Here is a 23,333-nt window from a genome sequence, read left to right as displayed (position 1 = left end):
GCAATTTCCAAATAGAAACAAAATGAAATATATTTTCTTCTTTGGATAAAAGAATTGATTTAACCATCTCTGCTTTTCCTTGCTGTGGGAAATAATATATATTTATGTTTGCTCATTAATATTTATAGACAGTCATAATTCACATTAATAAAATCCAGTATCTTCTTTCAAATTTTTTAACCGTTAAGGGGGAGAAAAAAACAACTTTTTCTAAATGTTAAAACATAACTTTTTCTTTAAAAACATTGCTAAAATCAGTAAGTTCTAACACATCTTTTTTTTTTAAACTCTACTCTTTTTTTTAAACTTCCTCTTAACCGACGTACGTTAAAATTCACTTTCAATGTAATACTTTACAAACTTAAGGATGATTCAAGCTTTATATATGTAAAGGAGGGGGAAAAAACATCAAACCCACTTTATATAAACCCTGATTTTCAAATTGCAGTTCATGTACCAACAGCTACATTTCCACAGCCTGGCTTTGGGGAGCTACAGTGTCTCCAAAGACACAACAGCTACAGTCACCCAACCCTGCTTACTACGCCTGTATGGAGCAACTGTGAGAGTCACTTTGATGAAGTGGTTTGCACCATGGAGGAAATGCAATCCGTTCTGTCTGTGGAAGAGACAGCGTCCTTTACCTCACAAAGTAGCCATGTTGCCTCAAACCGAAATCGGGCCATTGTGGCCACAGAAGGCATCTCAAGGTCTTCTCTTCAGCGTCCATCAAAGCTTCCAAGGTTGGACACGGCCCAGGCTTCAAAATGGCCCAAAGTCACCCAGCCTGGAAGACCTTCACTGCCCCGACACACCCTGCAGATAGCTCTACAGAGAGTCCTCGACTTACCACAGTTTGTTTAGTGACCGTTCGAAGTTACAACAGCACTGAAAGAGATGATTTATGACCGTTTTCCATACTTACGACCGTTGCAGTATCAAATGATCAAAATTCAGTGGCTTGGCAACTGGTTCACACTTATGACCGTTGCTGTGCCCCAAGGTCATGTGATCCCCTTTTGTGACCTTCTGAAGGTCACAAAGTCAATGGGGAAGCCAGGTTCACTTAACCATGGCGCTAACCTAAAAACCGCCGTGATTCACTTAGCAACTGTGGCAACAAAGGTCGTAAAGTGGGGCAAAATCTTGCTTAACAAAATGTCTCACACAGCAACAGAAATTTTGGGCTCAGTCACGGTCCTAAGTCGAGGACTACCAGTATAGTGTCTCCCACTGCCCTTCCCCGAACCAGATTGAAAGGGGCTGTAAAGCAGAGTGAGGGGAAGCAACGTGGTTACTCCACTTCGCTTTTAGAAGCCATGAGGTTACACTGCACTTCTGAAGGGATTCAAACTTTCTGAGGAGCTTTGACCACACTCAAAAGTAGAGAAGTCCCAGCTAAGCCCACGAGACTGAAGATTTGGGTCGAGTTCTTAGAGCAGATGGTCTCTAACTATTATTATTATTATTATTATTATTATTATTATTATTATTATTATTATTATTATTATTATTATTATTAATCATCGCACAGTCAGCCAGATGTTCAGACTGGATTTGGCATTTTGTCTACCTATCGAGTCCTTACCCAGGACCTGGGATAGGCAGATCTGGATGTTTGATGGTATTACAGATCTCGTCGCAGGATGGAAGCAGTTCCTAGTAAGGCCGCCTTTTGCAATTGACTAATGGTGAATTTGTCAATGCCAATGATGGTGTTCAAGTGGTGCTCCAGTTGTTTTGGGATTGCACCCAAGGCGCCTATTACTATTGGTACTACCCTTGCTTGCCTTTGCCACAGTCTTTCTATTTCTATTTGCAGGTCTTTGTATTTTGTTATCTTCTCCAGTTCTTTCTCGTCTATTCTGCTGTCTCCAGGCACTGCCACGTCCACTACTACTACTACTACTACTACTACTACTACTACTACTACTACTACGTTGGAAGGGACCTTGGAGGTCATCTAGTCCAACCCCCTGCTCCCGTTCCTTGAACTCTGATGCCCAGGTAGCCCCAAGCCCTTCAAGGGATGGTACCTGAAGCAGACGATGGCGATCACCACCACCGCGATCACAAAGACGAGTCCTGCCGTTGCCGAGCCAACAATTAGCGGAAGTTCCTGGAAGCTCTTGCTACTGGAGCCTGTTACGGGTGGGATGAGACCAAGGACAAGAGTGAGCGAAGGAGAGAAGGAGAACCGGGTGGAAGAGGAGGGACAAATGACAAATTGCATACCATCATCAACCAGCGTCCGAAACTCCATGGGAAAGCTGTATTGGCCGTATCCTGCCACTGTCCGAGCCCTGACTTGCACTACGAACGCAGAGTTAGGCTTCAGTCCTTCCAGGCGCACCATGTTCTTCTGGCTGGTGACGGTGTTGGCAATGCCATCAGTCTGGCCTTGCTGTGAAAAAGAGGAAAGAGGCATCTCAGAACCGAATCCAGCCCTTCCCTATTGTTTGTTGGGCAATGGACTGAACTCTATGGTTGATCTGTCTAGGCCAGTGTCAGCTGCCACCTTATGCTTGCTTGTGCTTCGCTATCATGCAGTGACAGTCAGCCATGGACTCTGGGGAGGGTGGATGGGAGGGGGAACACCTGGGGGAAAGCGAAAGTAACTGCTGTATCCCTCCAAGACCCTGCATCAAGGTCACCTGGCTGGGAGAAGAAGGCAGCTACATACCAACCTAGACTTGAACTGACTGTTCCGAAAAACATCTTGCTTGAACATGATTGGTCATTGGAGAATCAGCGATGAGAGGCAGTTAAGGCGGGAAAAGTTGAATTTAAGGATTTTGGTGCATGATTCTCTGTTCTGGCTATGCATTACTGCAATACATTTGACTTCTAATAAAACTGTACCTTTCTCAACAAGTGGAGCGAAGGGCCGCTTCTATTTAGAGGTTTCAGTGGTGGCAGGTCTGACGCGCAGCTTTCTTTAACCTGGACATTTAGACTTTTGATCTGGGACTTCTTGGATCCACGTCATGTATTTGATTACTGAGCTATTGCCTCCTTTTAAAGCTATGGTTTTAATAATGAGAACAGGCAAGTTATCCAGGCCTGTTAACAACTGGGTGGATGTATCCAGGTCTTTTAAAGACTGGGTGGATGGATTTGGGTAGACCGATGGATGTATTTGACCAGCACATTCGTTTTTATTAAAGTCAGGATTAGGACTGGGGTTTAACTTTGTTGATATGGTTTTGGGGACTTCCTGTGTCACACAAACCCAGCCTGTTTTGCGTAATTTTTGTTTTCATGTGCTTTCATGTGCAAGCCCAGAAAAGTGAAGCAAAACTGTGTTTTGCTAATAGACACTTCGCCTTCAGGTAGGAAATCTTCCTACCTTAATCATCCTCATCAACTTCATCATCACCCCAGTCACCACCACCACCACCATCTTCATCATCATCATCAGCCTTGAAAGAAAGTAGCCCGTGATGATAGAAAAAAGGAAGATGGTTTATCATAATCTAAGGCAAGGGTCTTCAAACTTGGCAACTTTAAGACTTGTGGACTTCAATTCTCAGAATTCTTCAGCCAGTCATGCTAGCTGAGGATTTCTGGGAGTTGAAGTCCAAAAGCCTTAACAGTTGCCAAGTTTGGAGACCCCTGATTTGAGGGACTGAGGGAACGATGTGAATTGGGGTCCTTCTGGTTCCCAGGTCATGGGCATCAGCTGCAATAAATCAGCGCCACTGTTCCCCCTCTGACTGAGAAGAGAAGCCCACTAAGTCTCGATTGGGAGGAGATGAATTTGTCTGGGAGAAACCCTTGCTGGGACTCTGCTCCTACCAGGAAAAGAAATTTATGAAGACTGGAGATTGAAAGTTTCGTACCTTGCTGAAATGGCAAAGATTTCGGCTTATTTGAAGAATTACTCAAATGAACAATTTTTATTAATATGGAGAAGATGGATCGTTTATATTCAAAAGAAGCATAGAGTGGTGGAATATAATTTAGGTTTTTAGAAAAATTTTCTTTCTTTCATATATTTTACCTACTCATGTAGAATAATATACTTTGTGGAGTTAGAGATACTAATATTTGTTTACTTATATCTGAATATTATCCTGGGATTAGGTTTGGGAAGTCCGGGGGGTGGGTGGGGGTTTTTTCATATAGCATTGTGCAGTACTTGTGATTTCTTTTTTTATGATGAAAAATAATAAAATTTTATATTGAAAAAAAAAAAAAAAAAGAAATTTACCTTCTCAAAGTACTTGATCTCGTAGTCCAAGATGATCCCGTTGGGCCGCTTTGGGGGCTCCCAAGAGAGGGTCATGCTACTTCCGGAGCTGCCGTGCAGGTGCATTGTGGGAACTTCCGAGGGAGCTGCAAAAGACGGGTGGGACTCGTTAGCATTTCTCTCCGTCTCAGTTAAAACAAGTCCCTGCTCTTAACAACACCACGATTCTCCTGGCAACAGGAGATTCCATGCAGGAATGCTGGATTGGTCCTCTAGAATAATTTCTTCTTTGCCATCTTCCAGTGTTTTTTATGAGCTGAATAATAATAACAACTGCGAAGCTCAATGGGCTTTGAAGTAGCCACCCGGCTGCTTTAATACAACTTAACGGCCACGCCACTTCCGAACAGCATTCATTTCACTGTGCCCAAAACAGCAGCGTGATGCCATCACATTTGCTAGGAGAGTCCCTCTCCAGGAAGACCTGTCCTGGCCTACAGAAGGTAAGACTATGGAGAGAAGAGAGTATCTGTGGTTCAGGGTTCAACTGTGTGGTCCTTGGTGCTCTCTGAGCATGGCGGTTTTCATGCAGACGTTTCATTATCCAACTAGATAACGTCATCAGTGCTAGGAACCAATAGAAGAGAGTCTTTATAGCTCAGGTTTGAACTGTGGGGACCTTGGTTGTCTCTGAGTTTGGTTATCTTCTTGCAGACATTTCATTACCCAACTAGATAACACAATCACTGCTCGAAGGGAGTGGGGTTTGATCTCTGTTTATATATACTAGTAGCTTGCTTTATCAGCGAATCAAGGGACTGTCAACTCAAACAAACAAGCTAATCATAAACAGCCTAATCAAGAACACTTGATTTAGGTTTAGTTATGTATAGGATTAGTTATGTATAGGATAGATTAATATTTTATTTTAATTGGGAGATATTAGTGGAAGAAGGAATAAACAAGGTCTATGATGAAATTAAAGAATTAGGATCTACTTGGACGGGATACCTGAACTGATAATGTGTGTATTTACAGTTAAGTTTGATTATGGTATTGTAATTGCATAAAGCTTTAAAACAGGTTTAGGATTAATAGCAATTTAAGTTAGAAATAGACTATTTTAAATATATAAGCTATTTGAGGGAAATAGAGAGGGAATACTTGTTGTACTGATTGAGTTAATTATATATGTTTTGTTTGTGCATTTTTGATTACCCCAGCACCACGGTGTGTCTCGGGCACTTTGTATTAAGATCTAAAAAACCAATAAAATTTGTTTAAAAAAAAAAAGAACACTCCCACCAATACCAAAAGGGCAAGCCACTAGTATATAAACAAAGAGCAAACCCCACATCCTTCTAGCACTGATGATATTACTTAGTTGGGTAATGAAAGGTCTGCAAGAAATCAACCAAGCTCAGAAAGCACCAAGGACCCCAGAGAAGTAAAAATCTTCTTATTCTTCTAAAAGTTTTCTGATTTTTCTCCTCCCGCATAGATCTCAATATTCTTCTCAAATGCTGCTGGCAGTCTACCTCAAGGACACTACTTGTATTTTTCTATCAGTTGCTAGAGAATTGCCTTTTCAAATTTGGGGAGCTTCAGAAAATCAGAGCTGTTGTAACTTGATAAAACAAGAACTACACATATGTAACAGCTTTGACCTGTAGGATATCTTTCTCTTTTCGTTCCAGCTGTTATTTACTTGCTCATTTCATTTCATACAGGTCGAGGTATCCAAATTCATTTAAAAAAAAAAAAGATCAACCTTGGAGCTGGGCTGCTATGCTAAATGTTTAGACAAATGGAGAAAAGAACGATTGTTTGCAATATCACTCGCATTACCTCACTTGTAAATACTTCAAACAAAATTAACAACGCATTTGATTTGTTTGCAACAAAAATCCTTACGTTAGCTCAGATTTTTAATGCTATCTCCCAGGACTTTTTTATTTATTTTTTGGCAGGAACGAGATTCCTAACTTAATCCAGCAGGATCTGCACCGGTGCAATGGGGAAGATTCCAAGGAGAAAAAGAATGCATTGGCTGCCTGTGGCCTTCCGGGTGCGCTTCAAGGTGCTGACTATCATCTTTAAAGCGCTCCATGGCATCGGACCCGGATACCTTTGAGACCGCCTCCTGCCGCAGATTACCTCCCATCGACCTGTATGCTCCCACAGAGTGGGTCTCCTCAGGGTGCCGTCGGCCAGACAGTGCCGGCTGGCGACCCCAAGGGGGAGGGCCTTCTCTGTGGGAGCTCCCACCCTCTGGAATGAACTGCCCCCAGAGATCAGGGTCATCCCTGATCTCCCTTCCTTTCGCCGCGCCCTCAAGACTTGGTTATTCCAGCTTGCAGGACTGGCCTAGGGTAATTTTTAGAGGGGTTTTAATTATATTTTAAATTGAACAATATTTAAATATCTCTTTTAATTAATTTTAAATTTGTATTGTTATTTATGTATTTTAATTGATTGTCAGCCGCCCTGAGTCCTACGAGGAGAAGGGCGGGATATAAATCCAAATAATAAATAAATAAAATAAATAAATAAATAAATGATAGTATTCTTCGCAGAAGTACTCACCTGCCTGATTGGTCGTGATGTTGACCGAGGCAAACTGGGGATTTTGGAGACTTTTGCTGGAGACGCCGTTCACGGCTTGGATTTCGAAGGTATACTGGGTGTGGGCCATCAGGTTGCTGATGTAGATGTGCCTCTCGGTCAAGCCGAGTTGGCGGGGGACGAACTCCACGTTGTCGTCGCAACGCATGCACAGCCGGCGCTCCACGCTACACTTCTTGCAGATGATGTTGTACAGCAAGTCATCCCTCCCACCCGAGTCTCGGGGTTCGCTCCACTCCAGCACTAAGGACGTCTCGTTCACGTTGGAAATGACGCTGCGGGGGGCTGTGGGCACGCCTGCAAGGAAATCAAAGGTCCTCAAGACGCCTCAAATTTCCTTTCCCCCCAAATATCACGTGTACGTCTGAGTTGCTGGAACTCAGCAGCAAAATGGTTGGCTTTGCAAGGCAGATGTTTCCTTAGAACAGAGCTTTTCAACCAGTGGTACGGGTACCACCTGTGGTACATTGGCACCTGGCAGGTGGTACGCGACCATCCTAGAAAAGTGGTAGCGGGGGAGGGGAATGAGCTGAACTGGTGGCAGCACCGCACAAGCCTGAGCGAGAGACGGCTGGAGCTGCAGGGCTGTCAGGGCTCAGCGGAAGCGCCAGGATCAGCGCTTCTTCGGGACTGTCAGGGCTCAGTGGAAGCACCAGGATCAGCACCAGGCTCCAGCTGGAGCTCGGCGCTGATCCTGGTGCTTCTGGTGAGCCCTGAAGAAGCACCAATCAGCTGGAAAGCAGCACTGATCCTGGTGCTTCTGGTGAGCCCAGAAGAAGCACCGATCAGCTGGAATGTTGCAGCATCTCCAGGGTCTTGTGATTTACATTCAGATGCTTAGCAACTGATTCATGTTTATGACGGTCACAGTGTCCCAGGGTCATGTGAAGTGAAGTGACCAAAACCTGCTGCAACCACCCAGCAGACGGGGGGAATAAAAATCAAACACCCCCACCCCACCCCCGGTGCCAATCTTCAACAGAAATGCTCACAATAAAAACCTCGGACAGGAGGAAGAGCGCCACCGGGTGGGCAGGCAGGTGTCTTGCTTGGCTGTGGCTTGTGGGGTACTTTTTTCAGTGCCATTGTAACTTCGAACAGTCACTAAGCGAACTGTTGTATGTCGAGGACTACCTGTACTTTATCAAGTTTTTTCCTTTTTTTGGGGGGGTCATCAAGTTTTTGACCCCTTGCTAGGCGCCTAGTGGTACTCGGATGTTGCCATATCCTAAAAGTGGTACAGTGGGTGAAAAGGTTGAAAAGCCCTGCCTTAGAACAGCATGAGTGTGCCAGGAATAAATCTGGACTATCAATGTGAGGGATGCAACAATGATTTGCAACAATGGACACATAAAGATACGACAGAAACAATTTAATCAGTCAGTCAGAATAGAGCTGGAAGGCACCTTGGAGGTCTTCTAGTCCAACCCCCTGCTCAAGAAGGAGACCCTATACCAGAGGTCCCCAACCTTTTGGGCACCAGGGACCGGTTCCGTGGAGAGAGGTTTTTCCATGGACCGGAGGGGGCGTGGTTTTTTATGCTGCCTGCATCCCGCAGATGGGGCTTTGCTTGTTTGTGTGGACCGGTTGCTGGCATGCCGCGGCCCGGTACTGGTCCACGGACCGGGGGTTGGGGACCCCCGCCCTATACTATTCCAACAAATCGTTGTCCAATCTCTTTTTGAAAACCTCCAATGATGAAGCACCCACCACTTCTGAAGGCAAGCTGTTCCACTGGTTAATTGTTCTCACTGTTAGGGAATTTCTCCTTAATTCCAGGTTGCTTCTCTCCTTGATGAGTTTCCATCCATTGTTTCTTATCTTGCCTGCTGATGCTTTGGAAAATAAGTTGACCACAGTCTTTTTTATAGCAACTCCTCAAATACTGGGATACTGCTATCATGTCACCACTAGTCCTTCTTTTCTTTAGACTAACCACACCCAGTTCCTGCAACCGTTCTTCGTATGTTTTTGACTCCAGGCCTTTAATCATCTTAGTTGCTCTTCTTTGCAATTTTTCCAAAGTATCAACACCTTTTTAGTAATCTGGTAACCAAAACTGGATGCAGTATTCCAGGTGTGGTCTTACTAAGGATTTATAATGCTGTACTAATACGTCACGTGATTTTGTTTCTATGCCTCTGTTTATACAACCAAGGATTGTATTAGCTTTTTTGGCTGCCGCTGCACACAAATGAATGGGGCTGGTATTAATTTAGATTTAACTTTATTTCCTTCTCCTTTCTGATCTCCTGTCTTGTTTGACTTGCCATTTCTTCCTTCTTTTTTGTTCTTTGTGTAACACTGTTTACCTGGAAAGGCGAAATCTGTGCCCATAGATGGGCAGGTTTTTCAGCTGTGGAGGGCAAATCTTTATTGTTAAAATTATCATTTTGGCCACCAAAACCACAATGGCAGAAATAAAATTGTTAGCCTTCTCTTTTAATTTTTGCGGGGAGATGGAGTTGTTGCACTTTTTAAACCGAATACCAACATTTCTAGAAGTTTTGCTAACTCGCCACCAGATTTCACCCCTGTGAACTGGCACAGGGTGTGGAGGGTGGAGGGTGAAACTTGATAGGGAGCTTTTTAAAAAATTCGAAGCATCTTGCTTTTGTTCTGGGGTGTGCAAAAATAGCCTTTCACAATCTTCACGCTATTCACAGACTGAGGAGATTGATGGAGATGAAGAGCACTTCATTACCTGCTATTTGGATTAAAGCAACATTAGGGTAGGGTTTCTTCTTCTAAGTAACTTGCTTCCCATAATATTGAATAAATAAAAATTGTAGCTTATATTGCTGGCTAGAAACAAACAATGGGCCACCTGATCTGGAAGGAATAAGGACTAAAAGTTGATTGCTTCAGTAATTTAAAAAAAAAAAAGATCCACTTGGAAGCCAGGTCTTCATTTCTGCTTGTGGAGAACGTTGTGCTAATGTTTTCCAGGGAAACGGCGCAGGAGACGATAAAAAAAAACCTTAACTATGTTGGATTATATTGATCTTAATAATCCATATGACCTCTGTAAAAAGGGAGATACAGCCCCTCTGTCTTTCAAACTGAACTCTAAAAGTCTTTCCAAAGTTATCGTGTACTTTTATTTGAATCATGGAAGAACTGGCCATAAAAAGGCACCTTTGGCTAGCATTTGTGACGTGATTTATGTACCTTTCTCCTCTCCAAACAGGTTCCTGAAGCTGCTTTGCAAACATTCTGAAAATCTTGGCAGCCGATGAACATTTACGTGAACATCTGCCTCGCTTTCAGAAATGAAGGTTGAAGTCTCTTTTGAGACATGTTTCTGTACTGGTTATTCCCTCCTTTTAGGATTTATTTTTTAAAAAAAATTGTTTTCCAGTCTAGATTGATATTCTCGGCAATCTCACATTCAGGTTTTAAATAGACTCGACTGTTTAATTTCTCAGGCCAGACAAAGCCACCCAGTCGAACTATGTTTAACTACTTCCCAATTTTCCCATCTCAAACAGACAGGATAACCTTGACTTACAACCATTCATTTAGTGACTGAAGTTACCTCAGGACTGAAAAAAGTGACTTATGACCGTTTTTCGCACTTACGACCACTGCAGCATTCCCACGGTAACATGATCAAAATTTAGATGCTTGGCAAAACCGACTCATATTATTATTATTATTATTATTATTATTATTATTATTATTATTATTATTATTATTATTATTATTATTATTATTACTACTACTACTACTACTACTACTATTATTATTATTATTATTATTATTATTATTATTATTATTAGAGGTGTTGCGAGGTATCACGAAGCATTGCAGAGGTGTTGTGAAAGTTTTGGGATGGTGTTGCAAGGCGTTGTGAAGCAGCGACAACTGTCTGGGCTAGGCATGCCTCATCAATAGTGGGAGGGAAGATAGGTGGGTGAGGGGAATTGCAGCACATGCTGCAGTCCTATAAATGGGTGGGCTGCCAGGCGTCCAAATTATGATCACGTGACCATAATGGCAATAATAATAATAATAATAATAATAATAATAATAATAATAATAATAATAATAATAATAATAAGTTGGAAGGGACCTTGGAGGTCATCTAGTCCAACCCCCTGCTCAGGCAGGAAACCCTATATCAGGGGTAGGCAACCTTGGCTCTTTTATGACTCATGGACTTCAACTCCCAGAATTCCTGAGCCAGCCATGCTGAGGGGAAAGGAAGAGGTTTCCAAGCTGAGCCGTGCTGACTCAGGAATTCTGGGAGTTGAAGTCCACAAGTCATAAAAGAGCCAAGGTTGCCTACCCCTGCCCTATACCATTTCAGAACTGTTCATAAATACCATTCAATTAGCGCCACTGTCATTTCAAATGGTCGCCGAACAAATAGTTATTAAAATGAGGAATTCCTGTATATTTAACCCTTAGGCTGTCTATACATGTAGTCCTCGACTTAAAGACCATAACTGAGCCCCAAAATTTCTGTCGTTAAACAAGGCAGTTTTAAAGTGAGGTTTGCCCCATTTTAAGACCTTTCCTGCTACAGTTGTTAAGTTTCTCACTTCAGTTGTTAAGTTAGTAACACGGCTGTTAAGTGAGTCTCGCTTCTCCATTGACTTTGCTTGTCGGAAGGTCACGGATGATCACATGACCCCCGAGATACGGCAACCGTCATAAATACAGTACATGCCAGTTGCCAAGGATCTGAATTTTGATCACGCAGCCATTGGGATGCGGCAATGTTTGTAGGTGTGAAACCTGATCACAACTCGCTTTTTTCAGTGCTGTGTAACTTCCAAACGATCATTAAAACGAACTGTGGCAAATCGAAGAATATCTGTATTAGAGGTATTTAAAATCTTGCACTTCTGGGTTGCAAGAGAGAAGCGCTGGTAATTCAGTGAAGCCCAAATTCTATTTGTATTTATTAGTTATTATAATGTTTTGTTATATTTCAGCCAGTGTACTGAAACCCCTTTAACTCTTTGGCATAGATTTGGATTTATCTCGTTATTTTTACAGGAACCCTAAGGGATGAGGCAACACATGATCTTAGAAGAACTGGTTTTGAGTAGCTGAAGAGATGAGAGACATTTGAAGTATTTCGGTTGTGTAATTTAGGGCAATGGTGGAAATCCTTTTTGTTTGGCTTAGACAATCGGCAATCTCAAAGGATCTATGTAACTCATCTGAAGAGCTAATGATACAGCCTGATCCACCTTTCAATCACTCCTGATCTAGAATCGATAGCATATTCTCAACCAATCACCAGGATTTTCAAGAATTAATAGAATCTAGTCTCCAATTTGTATGACAATCGACTTACAACAAGTTCGTTTAGTGACTGTTCAAAGTTATAACAGCATGGAAAAAGTTCCTTATGACAGTTTTTCATACTTTTGATTGTTACAGCATCCCCATAGTCACATGATCATAATTCAGACGCGTGGCAATTGACTCATATTTATGACAGTCGCAGCAACATGGGTCATGTGATCCCCTTTTGCAACCTTCTGACAAGCAAAGTCAATGGGGAAGCCAGATTCACTTAAAACTGTGTCACTAACTTAATAACTGCAGTGATTTACTTAACAACTGTGGCAAGAAAGGTCGTAAAGTGGGGCAAAATTCACTTAACAACTATCTTGCTTAGCAACGGGAAATTTGGGTTCAGTTTTGGTTGTAAGTCAAGGACTCCCTATATGGTATTGGTTTCTGGAGCAAATCTATATTGAAGGGCTGACAGTCACTGGAATGATTCAATGTGTGCTAAAACCTATGGCTTCTTGGTGAATGTACACCTAGCACAGGGATAGGCAACCTTGGCTCTTTTATGACTCGTGGACTTCAACTCCCAGAATTCCTGAGCCAGCCATGCTGAGGGGAAAGGGAGAGTTTCCAAGCTGAGCCATGCTGGCTCAGGAATTCTGAGAGTTGAAGTCCACGAGTCATAAAAGAGCCAAAGTTGCCTACCCCTGACTTAGTGGCTAATACAGGTTGCATTCACAAACACATTTAACCTGGTTAGTGAATTATAGACAAATAAGATGGATTAGCACAGGGTGCCAAGCCATGACCCAAACCAACTAAGTGTACTTTATCCAAGCTTTAGCATGTTGTGCAAAGGGAACCTCATGGTTTTTATCTCAATTTTAGCTTGCCAAGCAAACACAGCTAGCGTGTGAAATAGCCTTTCTGGAAAATAATCAATCCTCTCCCAGGCTGGCTATCTGCCTGGACAGATGTGGTCAGCTGAGAAACATTCCATCTTGCTTGCATTTAGCAGAGTTCTTAATTTAATTCCCTCTTGTGGGTTGTTTTTGATTTCAGAGATATGCTAATTTATCCTGGATACCTGAGACTGCATGAATAAACATTTATTAAAACCAAAAGAAAAGCTTGGAACGAGGCTTACTGGTGCAGGCACTGTCGGGGAGATCGGTATCCGCTCTGAAATAATTATTCCGGCACGTGCAAAGAGTGGCAGCTCCAGAATTTGTCCGGCTGTTGGGAGGACATGGAGAACAAAGACCTTCTCCCTGTTTTGATTTGAACGTCCCAGGACCACAAGCTGGAAGAGAAACACACAGATACACAAAATTGAGCTTAGGGAATGGTGTGCAAGAGATGAAGAGCAGCCTTGGGCATGATGAACCAATCCTCCATCTTGAATTTCACAGCCAACAACTAAGAAAGACGAAATAGCCAGGTTAGCTAGGAAATGTGGGAGTTGAAGTCCACACAGCCAAAACAGCACTGGGATTGGGAAAGTTGGTTTAGGTAATGAACAGAAAGAAGCTAACAGAAGAGATCACATCATTCAAATTCATCATTCTAATTTATCTTTGAGGGAGAGGGACGGTTTATTTCTATTTATTTCTGAGGGAGATGGACAGCTCATAAATAAATAAATAATAAAAGTATAAACTCTTTGCCAATAAGAAGATGGCCCAGAATGCGATCAGATATGCCAGAACGCTCTTCCTTAAACCTACACCCTCCAGCTCAGTGTTTTTTTCCAAACTTGGCAGCTTGAAGATGTGTAGACTTCAACTCCCAGAGTTCCCCAGCCAGCCTGCTGACTAAGGGATTCTGGGAGTTGAAGTCCACCTAGCTAGGGTCGACAAACATTGCTCCTGCTGAGCGGGGACTAAAACTCTCATCATTCCAGATCAACATTCCTAGGCTTAAGGAATAAAAAGATCTGGTGCGGTCCTTTCAACTGAATATAACATGGGTTCTCCTCCTCCTTCTCTTGTGTGGAGGACATTTTAGAAAGGATGACCTCGTGCCCCACCACTGCCTCAAGGGACACAATTTTTTTCTCCAATGTGAGCATCTTAAATCTCATTAGCCACGTTCACTCATTAATTTATTGGAACAGTTTGTAAGCCTGGAGCCAGAGGCTCCAGATAGCATATAAGAAAATATAGTTCTGATTACAGGGTATTCATAGCAAAGGGGACATGTTATAGCAAGTCTCCCCTCAAGCAGTGTCACTGTGGAAACCCCTTGTTTACATGCTTGCGTAGTGATGTTACAGTGGGCTAGGCTCAGAGAATCAACTTGGTCTAGTTACTAGTGGTTAAGGCACCCGACTCCTGGCCAATCACCAGGAGATTGTGAGTTCTAGTCCCACCTCAACCATGAAAGCCAACTGGGTGACGTTGGGCCAATCACCAGGAGACTGTGAGTTCTAGTTCTGCCTTAACCATGAAAGCCAGCTGGGTGACTTTGGGTCAATCCCTTTCTTTACATCAGTGTTTCTCAACCTTGACAATTTTAAGGCATGTGGACTTCAACTCCCAGAATTCCACAGCCAGCAATGCTGGCTGTGGAATTCTGGGAGTTGAAGTCCACATGCCTTAAAATTGTCAAGGTTGAGAAACACTGCTTTACATGCTTGCGTAGTGATGTTACAGTGGGCTAGGCTCAGAGAATCAATTTGGTCTAGTGGTTAAGGCACCTGGCTCCTGACCAATCACCAGGAGACTGTGAGTTCTAGTTCCACCTTAACCATGAAAGCCAAATGGGTGACTTTGGGCCAATCACCAGGAGACTGTGAGTTCTAGTCCCACCTTAACCATGAAAGCCAACTGGGTGACTTTGGGCCAATCACCAGGAGACTGTGAGTTCTAGTCCCACCTTAACCATGAAAGCCAACTGGGTGACTTTGGGCCAATCACCAGGAGATTGTGAGTTCTAGTCCCACCTTAACCATGAAAGCCAACTGGGTGACTTTGGGCCAATCACCAGGAGACTGTGAATTCTAGTTCTGCCTTAACCATGAAAGCCAGCTGGGTGACTTTGGGTCAATCACTTTCTCTCAGCCCAACCCACCTCACAGGATTGTTTTGTGGGGAAAAGAGGAAGAGGAAAATGAGTTGGATGTGTTTGCCGCCTTGAGTTATTTGTAAAAACAACAACATAATAAAAAGGAGTGATATATATATATATATATATATATACAGACTCGCATAATGGCTTCCCTGCATATACTCGGACCACATATCTTGTTCTTTCCTTTCCTGGCCGGCCAACCAGCCTAACTGGGTTGTTTTCTCCCAGTAACCGCTGAAGGAAAACAGATCAGCTACAACTGACCTATTTTGTTTGCTGGCAAGGAATAATTAAAACACCATTTTTCATTTTGCCGCCCTCTGCTTGGATTTTGTTTTTTGTTTTTAAGGTTCTTTTATGTCAGTCTTTCTTAACGCTATAACGCAGAGATCCTTGCTCAATCCCTCTTGCTTCTTTGCCTACCCCATTCCCACGGTTCATTCCCAGATGCAACAACATTTTGTCTCTGTTGACTTCCTCCTGAGTGTCCAACAGCCCAGTCCTGAAACACGAGATTCCCTACTCCCAGCAGAACTATTAGCTGCCTTGCCAGGCAACTGAGACATCTCCAATACTTTCTGAGTTGCGCTTCCTAATTGTATTCTACTCCTTTGTGGTGGTGTACAACAAGTGAGAGCAAAAGAGGTACTGTTTTTTTGACGGTCAACTGGGCTACCCTCGTGAGGGATCAAGCAGCAGGTGCCCCTCTTCCTGACTCAGACGGAGGCTTTCCAAAACGGTAAATACAGACAAGAAAAGGGCTTACTCCAGAGTTTTGGTACAAGACCAAACTAGACCCGTCTGGAAGTCTCTCTGCTGATCGGATGACCGATAGCACCACAGGGTGATCTCAGCCACCAGGGTGATCTTTGCTACAGTGATCTAAAAGCAGGGGTGGGGGACCATGTCCATGTTATGACTCGTGGACTTCGACTCCCAGAATTCCTGAGCCAGCCACACTGGCTCGAGAAATTCTGGGAGTCGAAGTCCACGAGTCATGAAATGGACATGGTCCCCCACCCCTGATCTTTAAAAGGAACACCTCCCTGTATTCCACTACTGGCTGCTCTATCCCAAGATTTATCTCTTGGCCAGCTTCCCCTTGGCAAGAACCTCACAGAGGATTCGGCAGCAATTCCATAGTCTGAAGACTTCCAAAGCGCCTGAACATCGTGCAAGAAGCTTTTGACTTTGTGGAGAGGATTCCTGCATGCACGCATCCTGTCTGCTTGAATTTCTGTGAATTTTTTTTTTTTTTTGAACCACTCCGGAATTCCCAACAGAATTCAGAAGCCACTTGCATGGAGTTCCTGATGGGGATGCCTTGCTTTGCCCTCTTCAGTCTCCTGGCGGTGGGGAGGAACAACTCTGTTTTAGCAGTCCTTGTATTCATTGTTTCTGCTTCAAAATAAACAGAGGATGTGTTCAAGGGTTAAGGGAGGGAGGGAGGGAGGGAGGGAGGGAAGGAAGGAAGGAAGAAAGAAAGAAAGAAAGAAAGAAAGAAAGAAAGAAAGAAAGAAAGAAAGAAAGAAAGAAAGAAAGAAAGAAAGAAAGAAAGAAAGAAAGAAGGAAGAAAGAAAGAAAGAAAGAAAGAAAGAAAGAAAGAAAGAAAGAAAGAAAAGAATGAAGGGACCGATAGAGAGACAGAAAGAAAGAAAGAAAGAAAGAAAGAAAGAAAGAAAGAAAGGGGGAGGAAAAGAAGGAAGAAAGGGAAGAAAGGAAAAAAGGAAGGAAGAGGGAGGGAGGGAGGGAAGGAAGGAAGGAAGAAAGAAAGAAAGAAGGGAGGGAGAGAGAGAAAGAGAGAAAGAAAGAAAGAGAGAAAGAAAGAAAGAAAGAAAAGAAGGAAGGGAGGGAGAGATAGAGAGAAAGAAAGAAAGGGGGGAGGAAAAGAAGGAAGGAAGGGAAGAAAGGAAAAAAGGAAGGAAGAGGGAGGGAGGGAGGGAAGAAGAAAGGGCTTAAAGATACTGTCATACATCTGCTAGAATAATTCCACGTTGTCAGCTTTGATCATGTCAGAATGGATAGTTCATCCACCAAAACCTTGAATGCAGAGTGAAACTATGCCCACAGCAACACAATGAGCCTGAACTGGGAGGTGGAGCTGTTAATATAATCTCTATTTCTCCAAAACTATAGAGGCTTGCAATAACCAATCACTCAAGATAAATAGCATTCAGATTATGTTGGGTTGCTCTTCTCTCAATTTAGTAACCAAAAATGCAAAAGAGCCTGTTGGCTGAAACTCAGGCTGTTTTGCTCCTTCCTCCATGTGAGTAACAACCAAGAACTCATCTATCAATCAGAAAGACAGACAGACAGACATGGGTGATAATCAGGCATCTTCTGCTAGGCTATTTTCAACTTCTCAGCTTCAAGTTCTGTAACCTGGGATTTGCTGGAATAAGCTTCTGAGATCAATCAGGGTTTGTAGGCGCTGTCACCAGAGTTTTGGCCTATTCGCTATAATTTCCAGTTTTATGCAAGCCAGCAAACTATGATTAGCATTAGCTTTGTAATAAGCCAGGACATAAATGTCATCATAGGAAGTCTGTTTAATGTTCTAGTTGAGTGCATTATTGAATAAATCTATTATCTATAAATTCTCACTTTGGGTAAAATATGAAATTAGTTATTGGAAAACATCTAGATGTGCATTCTTTTCAAGGAGTCAAAGAGACACCTTCATACCTCAGTTGGCTAATCACAGATACAAGTTTCTGAATTCTGCCAGTCTACACACCCACAAAAATTATGTACAGATGATGGTTGAGAAGAACACCATTAAAACTAAAACGCTGGAGATTTTTGGAGTAAATCTGCAAGCAAAGTTGATTTTTCAGTAAGAATTACTGCATATCCTGCCCTCTCTCCTTTCCTAAACAATTATGCACTTGATACGAAGATAGGAATGGGAGAGCCATAAAAGAAAGAATTCTGATTAAGAAATGCTGTATAAATATTGATTTTGAATGGGACTCTCTCCCTTTCTAGCATATTTTTAGCTTCTCTGAAAGTTGAAAAACTTTTCCTGTTGTTTTTTGCTCCCGTATATCTTCCAACCCAATAAAGTTCCTAAAAGTTAAGTTCAAAACTCAAGATGATTTAACTGCAGAACCATGTAGATCAGTGGTTCTCAACCTTTTTAATGCCGCGACCCCAACCGGTTGTAAGTCGAGGACTAAACCGGTCATAAGTCAAGGACTGAACCGGTCGTAAGTCGAGGACTACACAACCGGTCGTAAGTCGAGAACTTTCCCTGCCCGGGAGCGCCGCACATGCGCGGTTCCGCCCGCTGCGCTGGCCGAGGCTGGCAAGCGGCAGAGACGGAGCAGGCCGACCACCAGCTGGCCCAGCCCAAGGGAGGTAAGGCACCTGCTGGAAAAGGGGAAAAAATGGCGGACAAAAAAATGGCGGACAAAAAAATGGCAGACAGCCTTGCTTGGCGACCCCCATGAAATGGTCGATCGACCCCAAATGGGGTCCCGACCCACAGGTTGAGAACCACTGATGTAGATTTTCTAAAAATGCATCTTGGGAGAAAAACACAATTCTCCAACCCAGGTGGGGAATGTCTGGGTAGTAATTAGTAGGAGGGGCTTAAAGCCACCTCTCCACCAATCATGCTCAGGGGGTGAGGCCAAGCTATCAGTTGACCAATGGTCAAAGCAGACCACGGAGATAGGCCAGGATACAAGACAGGAAATCCTTCATGATGAAAGAAGGTTCTCCTTGCCCCCTCAGCCAACACAAAAGCATTTCTGAATTCTCCCTCCCATCGAATTCCTTGATTTTCCTTGACGACCAGAAACAACAGATGGGAACTAACCAAGGAGAGAAGCAACCTAAAATTAAGGAGAAATTTCCTAACCGTGAGAGCAATCAACCAATGGAACAACTTGCCTTCTGAAGTTATGGATGCTCCATCACTAGAGCCTTTCAAAAAGAGACTGGACAATCATCTGTCTGAAATGGTATAGGGCAGGGGTAGGCAACTTTGGCTCTTTTATGACTCGTGGACTTCAACTCCCAGAATTCCTGAGCCAGCCTGGCTCACCTTGGAAACCTCTCTCTTACCCCTCATCATGGCTGGCTCAGGAATTCTGGGAGTTGAAGTCCACGAGTCATAAAAGAGCCAAGGTTGCCTACCCCTGGTATAGGGTCTCCTGCTTGGGTAGGATTAGAAGACCTCCAAGGTCCCTTCCAACTCCTTTATTCTATGCTCTATGATTTGTGAGAGATTTATAATGTAGGATCATGGCGTCACCTTGAAAAGTGCAACGTCTTTTGTACCTGAAACATCCCAAATTCTAAACCAGTTTCCCGTGCAAAACCAGAATTGTTTCATTTCAAGATCAAAACATTTCCAGCGCACTCAAAATAGCCTCTTTGGCTCAAAACAGCGGTCTCACAGCTAAAGGACTTCAAACTCTAAATGGGATGTAGTAGGGGAGAGGCATTTCACAATCAAACATTTTTGAGTATCTCTGGCGTCAGCTAATCAAAAGAACGCACAATCACCATAATTGTATTGTTTTAGTACAGATCTATAGGCTCGTTACAAGATTATTGCAAATCCACTACAATCAGCTTGATCAGAGCACCACTAGATATGTCAAAGGAAGTTACTGTCATTAAAAGTGGGAATTTCTATCTTCATAGACTGGTGTCCTAAAAGGGTACAGGCATAGGCAGCAGTTAAAAACCGTAATGACATCATATGTCATTCAGATCAGTCGTGTTGTAATGGGAATAACAATAATAACAGAATAACAGAGTTGGAAGGGACCTTGGAGGTCTTCTAGTCCAACCCCCTGCTCAAGCAGGAAACCTTATATCATTCCAGACAAGCAGCTGTCCAGTCTCTTCTTAAAAGCCTCCAGTGATGTAGCACCCACAGTTTCTGAAGGCAAGCGGTTCCACAGGTTAAATGTTCTCACTGCTAGGAAATTTCTCCTTAGTTCTAGGTTGCTTCTCTCTCCTTGATTAGTTTCCACCCATTGTTTCTTGATCATCTTTATTGCTCTTCTGCACTCTTTCCAGCATCTCAACATGCTGTCCAGTATCTACAGGCAGTCCTTGTTTAATCAGCAGACATCCAGTGACCAGTGAAAATTACAATAGCATTGAATGAGTAGTAGTTATAACTCTTCCTTGGAGTTCTCGCCATTGTTAGTGTCTCCCAATCACACGATTCTAATTCGCAACCCTCCTTGCTGGTTTCCTACAGAGCAGGTCAATGAAATGGCAGGAAATCCTAATTTAATGATCCATGTGGTCCTGGCTTAATGGTCGCAACTGGGAGTGCCGGGATAGCTGTTGCTAAGCAGTGCAGTCATGTAATGCCACACTTTATGATCGCATCCCTTAGAGATCGTAATTCTGGTCCCAATTGCTACTGTAACCTGAAGACTACTAAGATCACACGAAGTGTTAATACCATTTTATAATGCCTTGGTAAGGCCACACTTGGAATACTGCATCCAGTTTTGGTCACTGCGATGTAAAAAAGTTATTGAGAATCTAGAAAGAGTACAGAGAAGAGCAACAACGATGATTAGGGGACTGGAGGCTAAAACATATAAAGAATGGCTGCAGGAATTATGTATATATCTAGTCTAGTGAAAAGAAGGATCAAGAGTGACATGATAGCAGTTTTCCAATATTTGAAGGGCTACCAAAAAGAAGAGGTCAACCTATTCTTCAAAGCATCTGAAAGCAGGACAAGAAACAACGGATGGAAACTAATCAAGCAGAGAAGCAACCTAGAACTAAGGAGAAAGACAGTTAAAACAATTAACCAGTTAGAACAATTAACTTCCCTCCAGAAGTTGTGGGTGCTCCAACATTGGAGGTTTTTAAGAAGAGACTGGACAGCCATTTGTCTAAAATGCTACAGGGTTTCCTGCCTGAGCAGGGGGTTGATCTAGAAGACCTCCAAGGTCCCTTCCAACTCTTTTATTCTATTTTTGCATAATAGCATCACAACACAAGTATTGACACTTGCTTTCCTCTGCTTCTGTTGAAAACCAGCTGCTGGATGAACCTGCTTCTGGCTATGTAGCCTTCTTTGATTTTAAGTATTTTCAAACATTATTTGGTTCTGACCTTGGAAATGGAAGCTTCTAGATCAGGGCTGGATCTGACTTGGGCAAGAAGTCTTGTTGACTTTATGACTTCTGCTCATATGACAGGTTCTTTTGCCAGAGAATGTTGTTTCCTTCTTCATGTCTTGATGGCTTTCTAGATTGCTCGCAGTCTAAAATTACAGCACTAATTAACTTCTGAGATTCACTGCCAACATGATGTAATTATGAGCTCTTGGCTCCTCTGTTTTTTTCTTCTTCTTCAAATGTTACACACATTCATGGAGACAAGTCCTTATTAACCATATTAAGGATATAGGTTCCATATTATGGCTTTCTGAGCAGAACAACCAAAATGGAAATGGGTCCCTGCACAAAGTCCAAACTATAACTTTCCAGCAACATCTGGTTTATCACCCCCCCAAAGATGCAGACCTGATCTGACAGATTTCTTTGATGGTCAGACATTTGGGTGACTCAGCATTTCATGCAGTATAAACTGTGGTGTAGCGGTAAAGATGTGATACATGGCATGATACACAATAGCAGTGTTCCAATATCTAAGGACCTTCCACAAAGAAGACGGGGGTTCAACCTTTTTTCCAAAGCACCTGAACGAAGAATAAGAAGCAAAGCAACGGATGGAAACTAACTCCGGAGAGAATCAACCTAGAACTAAGGAGAAATTTCCTGACAGTGAGAACAATTAATCAGTGGAACAACCTGCCTCCAGAAGCGGTGAATGCTCCAACACTGGAAGTCTTTAAGAAGAGACTGGACAGCCATTTGTCTGAAATGGTATAGGGCAGGGGTAGGCAACCTTGGCTCTTTTATGACTCGTGGACTTCAACTCCCAGAATTCCTGAGCCAGCCATGCTGAGGGGAAAGGGAGAGGTTTCCAAGCTGAGCCATGCTGGCTCAGGAATTCTGGGAGTTGAAGTCCATGAGTCATAAAAAAGCCAAGGTTGCCTATCCCTGGTATAGGGTCTCCTTTTGGAGAAGGAGGTTGGACTAGAAGACCTCCAAGGTCCATTCTGACTCTATTATTCTGTTATTCTAAAGTTACTGAACTACAAAGTGAGAAGAATAAAGCTCAGGTCCTTAAGCCATGGAAGTTCACTGGTTCCTCTTGCAGCAGAAGTCTTCAAACTTGGCCCTTTTATGACTTGTGGGCTTCAACTCCCAGAATTCCTCAGCCAGGCACACGTGCCTGGCTGAGGAATTCTGGGAGTTGAAGTCCACAAGTCATAAAAGGGCCAAGTTTGAAGACCCCTGTCTTGCAGGGTCTGATAGACACTGTGGTGTGGTGGTGAAGATGGACTAGGATTAGAAAGATAGTGGTTCTCGTCTGCCCTTAGCCATGATAGTTGACTGAATCAATTGTGAGTCAGTCAACCCTCTCTCACCACAAGAGCAGTGTGGTAGAGGTTAAGGTGTAGGACTGACACCTGGGAAACCAGGACTTCAGTCATAGAAACTCACTGGGTAACTCTGGGTCAGTTCCTGTCTCATGACCCATCTTACTTCACAAGGCCGCAACTGCCCTGGATTGCTGGAGGCAAAACAGGATACATATCTAATGAATAAACTGACTTCTAAAATGGGCGCTGATGTGTTCCTAAAGACATTGTCTGAGACTTGTGTGTTGCAATCCAATTTATTTGAGGGCACCAGATTGGGGGAAGAGACATCTAAACCCACAGTTGTCCTAATCTTGTTCTATAATAAACTCACGATAATGATGACATTGCACAAATTAATAACCACACCCTCCCCCAAGCTCCTTCATTAGCCTAATAGCTTTGGCCCAGTTTATGGTGTGCATTTTGGCTTTTATCGTTCAGGCCCAGAAGCTCCAAAGTTATTCAATTCCCACCCCTCTCGGTTCCTAAACTGGCCATTCCCAGTTATCCTCTGAATTTGCCTGCTTTAGACCTGGTCTAAAAGGCTCTGGAACCCTTTTTATTATTATTTGGCAACTGTAGTTTGATAAGAGGAAGCTGAGGATGACAGCAAGATGGTATGTAAAAGCAGCAATCTTGAAAGAAGGAATCAAGTTGTTCCACCACCTCAACAGAAACTGGTTTTGATATCTCTGCCAACACCCA

General features: G+C 43.0%; 1 protein-coding gene across 2 annotated transcripts in view; it reads right to left on the bottom strand.

The window, feature by feature from the left end:
- Positions 1 to 23,333, bottom strand: part of EPHB3 (EPH receptor B3) — an 82,012-nt gene that overhangs the window by 22,537 nt on the left and 36,142 nt on the right. Inside the window, exons 3-7 of one of the 2 annotated variants that reach the window (XM_029286110.1) lie at positions 13,218 to 13,373; positions 6,779 to 7,114; positions 4,214 to 4,338; positions 2,236 to 2,395; positions 2,037 to 2,142 (exon numbers count right to left, since the gene is read on the bottom strand). In XM_029286110.1, the coding sequence (XP_029141943.1) occupies positions 2,037 to 2,142; positions 2,236 to 2,395; positions 4,214 to 4,338; positions 6,779 to 7,114; positions 13,218 to 13,373 (883 nt within the window). Of the gene's footprint in view, positions 1 to 2,036; positions 2,143 to 2,235; positions 2,405 to 4,213; positions 4,339 to 6,778; positions 7,115 to 13,217; positions 13,374 to 23,333 lie in introns of both variants that reach the window. The other variant, XM_029286109.1, reaches the window with a different exon arrangement.

This window comes from Protobothrops mucrosquamatus, unplaced genomic scaffold (assembly GCF_001527695.2).
Source record: "Protobothrops mucrosquamatus isolate PMUCROS unplaced genomic scaffold, P.Mucros_1.0 scaffold2915, whole genome shotgun sequence".
Lineage (NCBI taxonomy): Eukaryota > Metazoa > Chordata > Lepidosauria > Squamata > Viperidae > Protobothrops > Protobothrops mucrosquamatus.
The sequence above is the reverse complement of the archived record's forward strand: the minus strand, read 5'-3'. Positions and strand labels throughout refer to the sequence as shown.